Source organism: Leucoraja erinacea, chromosome 34 (genome assembly GCF_028641065.1).
Source record: "Leucoraja erinacea ecotype New England chromosome 34, Leri_hhj_1, whole genome shotgun sequence".
Taxonomy (NCBI): Eukaryota; Metazoa; Chordata; class Chondrichthyes; order Rajiformes; family Rajidae; genus Leucoraja; species Leucoraja erinaceus.
Genome location: NC_073410.1, coordinates 2315798 through 2321517, shown reverse-complemented (window position 1 = coordinate 2321517; position 5720 = coordinate 2315798). Strand labels below are relative to the sequence as shown.

Sequence of the window (5720 nt, the reverse complement as noted above, 5' to 3'; positions counted from 1 at the left end):
AAGAATAAGGAGTAAGCCATTTTGAACTGAGACGAGGAAACACTTTTTCTCACAGAGAGTGGTGAGTCTGTGGAATTCTTTGCCTCAGAGGGCGGTGGAGGCAGGTTCTCTGGATGCTTTCAAGAGAGAGCTAGATGGGGCTCTTAAAGATAGCGGAGTCAGGGGATATGGGGAGAGGGCAGGAACGGGGTACTGATTGGGGTTGATCAGCCGTGATCACATTGAATGGCGGTGCTGGCTCGAAGGGCCGAATGGCCTACACCTGCACCTATTGTCTATTGTCTAATACTATATGGTACGAGAAAAATAAGATATGGGGAGATAGAACCCCCCCCCCCCGCACTCCAGCACTTTGTGTCTTTTTCTGTAAAACAGCAACTCTGCAGTTCCTTGTTTCCCAATACTACAGCCCGTGAAGATTGGAGTAAGTTATGCTTTAAATTGTTTTATACCTGGTTTTTTCCAGTGCTTTCACGCCATCAATTGAAATTGAACTGTGAATTTATTTTTAAATCGTTTTAAAAAAAACTGCAGACGCTGGAAATCTTTTTTTTGTTTAAAACCCACAAAAATGTTAGAGCCAGAGCCACTGATTTTCTTGCATTCATTGAAAATATATATTTTAAGTGTCAGCAGACTTGCACCCTTGGTGCTTCTCTTGCGCTGTTCATTGCACAGTTTAATGTATCAAAAACGTGGCCTTGTTCTGGGGAATTAACAAGATGAAGTCCTTTCGCATGCAAAGGGGATTTTTTTTTTTCGCTTTGATTTCCGCCCTCATCTCTCGGTTGCAATGGGAACACGGAAGGAGAGGCAGCGAATGGTCGGGCGAGGATGTGTGATCGACGGCGTGGTCTGTGATCTCAGTCGCAATTGGAATCCGCCTTCTCTAGGCGCAGATTGCTGGCAACTGGCTAAAATGTTGCAGCGCTCAGCGCAACACTTCCTGCTCTGTTGCAAAGTCGGAAAGGCGGTGCAGACCAAAGCTTTGGTGCAGACCATCCCATTCGCGTTTATCTCACAACTGAGAAGCTGCAGAACCATGGCGGCCGCAAACCCCAAGGTGTTTATGGACATTTCCATTGATAACCAGCCCGCGGGCCGCGTTGTGATGGAGGTAAGTCAAAGGGCTGGAAAAATCATCTCTCCCCTCCCCCCCCACCAAAAAAAATACAGCACAGGAAAAGAATAAGGAACATGAAAGCAAAAAACTCAACTATACAGTGGAGGGGAAAAAATGGGTCTGAAGAAGGTCTCGACCCATCCCTTCTCTCTGGAGATGCTGCCTGTCCCGCTGAGTTACTCCAGCTTTTTTGTGTCTCATCTTCATTGGGGGGGAATTGGGAGAAAACGTACTTTGTTACGCTTGTAAATGAGCAACAACGTCCGGTGTGGTATCGAAAATGTTTAACAATTGTAGCCAAGTGGAATCAGTTCGGCGCTTAGTGTCAGAGACGCGTTACACAGTCGGGGCGAAGTTTTGTTTTGTTTTTTGTGAAATCGATCAACTGGTGAATTTCTGCGAGAAACGGGGAACCGCAGAGGCGCGGAAACTGGAGTAAAGTACAAAGTGCTGGAGGAACTCAGCGGGTCAGGCAGCGTCTGCGGTGGAACTAGGCGATGTTTCATGTTGTGACCTTTCCTCAAAACTCCAGATGAAGTTTTCAAGAGGGAGTTAGATTTAGCTCTTCGGTATAAGGAATCGAGGGATATGGGGGATATTTAGAGGATCAGCCATGATCATATTGAATGTCGATGTTAACTCGAATGGCCCACTCCTACACCTATTTTTCTATGTTTCTAAGGGTCAAAACCTTTTACCCCAAACATTTCGTGGCCATTCCTCCCACAGATGCTGCCTGACCCACTGAGCCCCTCCAGCACGTTGTGTCTTGCTCAAGGTTCCAGCGTCTGCAGTTGCTTGTGTGTCTGTTTTTTGCTTCAGTAGGGTGTTTAGTAATCTTTAATTAGAGCTGGGAGATTATAATGGCGGCCTTTGGGCGGGAATAGGGTGGTAGTTTGGTGCTAGGACTCTAGACAGAGAAGTGTTGCCCTGTGGTTGGTTGTGTGGGGCGCTGGCTGCCAAACCGAAGCTGCATGGAAGAATGCGGAAACTTGTATCCAAAGCAGGGCTGGGCTGGAGGGTGGAGCTGGAACACTTGTAGGAGTTTGCCAACTTGCAGCCTGGGCCATTGAAGGCATGGCTGCCCAATGGAAGAACAACGGCTCCACCATGTGGCCAGGTAAAGGATCAATCTAAAGAAGGGTCTCGACACCTATTCCTTCTTCAGACTCCAGAGATGCTGCCTGTCCCGCTGAGTTACTCCAACATTTTATGTCCATAAAATTGCTAGATGCAGGAAGATTGTTCCCGATGTTAGGGAAGTCCAGGACAAGGGGTCACAGCTTAAGGATAGAAACATAGAAATTAGGTGCAGGAGTAGGCCATTCGGCCCTTCGAGCCAGCACCGCAATTCAATGTGATCATGGCTGATCATCCCCAATCAGTACCCGGTTCCTGCCTTCTCCCCATATCCCTTGACTCCGCTATCTTTAAGAGCCCTATATAGCTCTCTTGAAAGTCGTGCCACTTATGGGAAGAAGACAAAGCATTACAAGCAAATTTTATGCATACAAGCACAGAATAATATAATGCAAAACTCTCCACGCTTGCCAACAATCTGGCCGTTAAATGCCTTCTCTCCTGTGTCTGCCAAACGTGCTTTGTTTTCCCACCGCTTACAATTAGTATTCAGAAGGGTCCCGACCTGAAACGTCACCTCTTCAGGGTGCAGGAAGAAATAGTAGATGATGGTTCAAATCGAAGACGGACACAAAGTGCTGGAGTAACTCAGCGGGTTGGGCGACATCGCTGCAGAACATGGATAGACAACGTTTTGGATCGGGGCTCTTCTTCAGACTGTGATAGTGGAGGGGGGAAGAGAGAAGAGGTGGGGGCAGGATAAAGCCTGGCAAGTGAAACTTTCTATGTTATCCCATTTTCTCATCCACTCCCTATACACTCGGGGCAATTTACAGGGGCCAATTAAACTACAAACATACATGTCTTTGAGATATGGGAGGAACTGGAGAAAACCCATGCGTGCAAACTCCACATAGACAGCACCCGAGAATAAGATCGAACTCTGGTCTCTGGCTCCGTGAGGCAGCAGCTCTATCACCTTTGATTAGTACGGGGGTCAGGTTATGGGGAGAAGGCATGAGAATGTGGATCAGCCATGATTGAATGGCGGAGTAGACTTGATGGGCCGAATGGCCTAATTCTGCTCCTATCACTTAATGACCTTGTGAGCCACTGTGCTGCACTAATTACAGCGGTAATGTGGCAGAGTAATTATTGTGCATGTGTTGGTGTTCTGACGCTGTGCCTCTTGTCTCTTCCAGCTCAGGGCTGATGTTGTCCCAAAGACTGCAGGTGAGTCCCAGGCTTGTCACATTGAGTTGAACAAAGTCTCCATCGTTTAAACATGTGGTCTAACACTGAGTGGTTTTGTTGCAGAGAACTTCCGTGCCTTGTGTACCGGGGAGAAGGGTTTTGGTTACAAGGGCTCGACTTTTCATCGGATCATTTATGAATTTATGTGCCAGGTGAGGAGCGGTTGGTGGTTAACGTTATACCGATGTTCTTGATTCTGCCGTTCCATATTAACTAACGGCACCTTCAACCTTGAAACACACAGGGCGGTGACTTCACGGCAAATGATGGCACTGGTGGAAAGTCCATCTACGGGAAAAAATTTGCTGATGAGAATTTCACCCTGAAGCACACAGGACCAGGTAAAGTAGATTCTCTCCGAACTGCATTGGCCTCTTGCAAAGTTTGCCCAGAAGAGGAAGTGATGTTGCCTTTCCATTCCCTCCGTAAATGCTCTCTGACCCAATGAGTTCATCCTGCGCTTTGTGTCTTGTTTAAGTTTCTGACATCTGCAGCCACTTGTGTCATTTGGGGGGAAAGGGGCATTGGCTGTTATGGTTTTGGTTTTCATTTATACATTTGTGCCATTGTTCAGTTTTTGCTGGTTTTCACAACCAGAGAGCGGTGCTGAATTACTATCTACCTTCTTGGTGACCCTTGGAATATCCTTGATAACTTTGCCTTGCACTAAACATTATTCCCTCATCATGTATCTATACTCTGTAAGTGGCTGAATTGTAATCATGTATTGTCTTTCTGCTGACTGGTTAGCTTGCGACAAAAGTTTTTCACTGTACCTCGGTATACGTGACATGAACTGAACTGTTTTACTGACCTCTGTACCACTTCCTCACCTCCCCCCTTGAGATTCCCCTCTGCTCTTGCCTGCTTCTATCTACATTTTAATATCTTGCTTACAAAGACAATCTGAGCACATTTGCCATCTTCACATTGCAGGTATCCTGTCCATGGCCAACTCTGGAAAAGACACAAATGGTTCCCAGTTCTTTCTCTGCACCAAGAAAACTGAATGGTAAGCTGCCAATTAAAAAAAAAAAAAATCTATTTTGCAGTAATTTATTGATAATATTGGAGGTAAATAATATCACCTGCTTTGTGTTATAGGTTAGATGGCAAGCATGTTGTGTTTGGTTCGGTGGTAGAGGGCATGGATGTTGTCAGGAAGATGGAAGCAACTAGCAAGCCGTCAGAAAAAGGTGGCACCAAATCGAAGAAATCTGTCCCTGTTGTCATCACTGATTGTGGACAGTTGCCCTAATGTATTTGCGTTTGGAAGCATGCAGTTCAAATAAAGTATGCTCATTTGTGACTCGCATTATTTGGATGATCATAATTTTACATCACTAGTGGGTGGCGCAGCGGTAGAGTTGCTGCCTTACAGCGCCAGAGATTCTGGGTCGATCCGGACTACGGGCGCTGTCTGTATGGAGTTTGTACGCTCATGGGCTATCTCCGGTTTCCCCCCACACTCCAAATATGTAATGGTTTGTTGGTTAATTGGCCATGTATAATTGCAATTTGCCCCTAGTGTGCGTAGGATCGTGTTGGTGTGCCGAGATCACTGGTCAGCGCAGACTCGGTGGGTCGATGGGCCTGTTTTCACGCTGTATCTCTAAACTAACTAAACCTGAGAGAGCTGGAAGTTACTCCAATGTCTCCACCTTGCCTGGTGAACCTTTATTCACCAAGAACAGCCATTTCTTCTCGAATTATAGACAGATATAGCACAAACAGGCACTGCAACCTACTGACCATCAACAAACTACATGCATTAAACATTTATCCCATTTTTTATTCTCCCCTCATTGTCGTCAACTCCCTCCAGATTCCAACGCTCACCAGCACATTCATTGCAGTTGTCTAGAGGCTAGTTAACCCACCAACCCTTACGCCCTTGAGATGTAACTGGTGCACCAAGGGGAAACTCACAGGATCACAGCGAGTACATGCAAACTCTACATAGATACATAGACAATAGGTGCAGGAGTAGGCCATTCGTCCCTCTGAGCCAGAATCACCATTCAATGTGATCATGGCTGATCATCCACAAACAATACCCCGTTCCTGCCTTCTTCCCATATGCCTCGATTCCACTTGCACTAAGAGCTCTATCCAACTCTATTGAATGCATCCAGTGAATTGGTCTCCACTGCTGAGGTAGAGAATTCCACAGATTCACAACTCCCTGGGTGAAAAAGCCTCATCTCTAAATAGCCTGCCCCTTATTCTTAAACTGTGGCCCCTGATTCTGGACTCCCCCAAC

General features: G+C 46.4%; 1 protein-coding gene across 1 annotated transcript; it reads left to right on the top strand.

The window, feature by feature from the left end:
- The first annotated feature begins 778 nt into the window (after positions 1 to 778).
- Positions 779 to 4772, top strand: LOC129712900 (peptidyl-prolyl cis-trans isomerase-like). Its single transcript, XM_055661637.1, has 6 exons — positions 779 to 1117; positions 3406 to 3436; positions 3521 to 3609; positions 3702 to 3798; positions 4394 to 4469; positions 4562 to 4772. Exons 1-6 carry the CDS (start codon positions 794 to 796, stop codon positions 4713 to 4715), a joined length of 771 nt encoding a protein of 256 aa, XP_055517612.1. The 5' UTR covers positions 779 to 793; the 3' UTR covers positions 4716 to 4772.
- Positions 4773 to 5720: the final 948 nt, after the last annotated feature.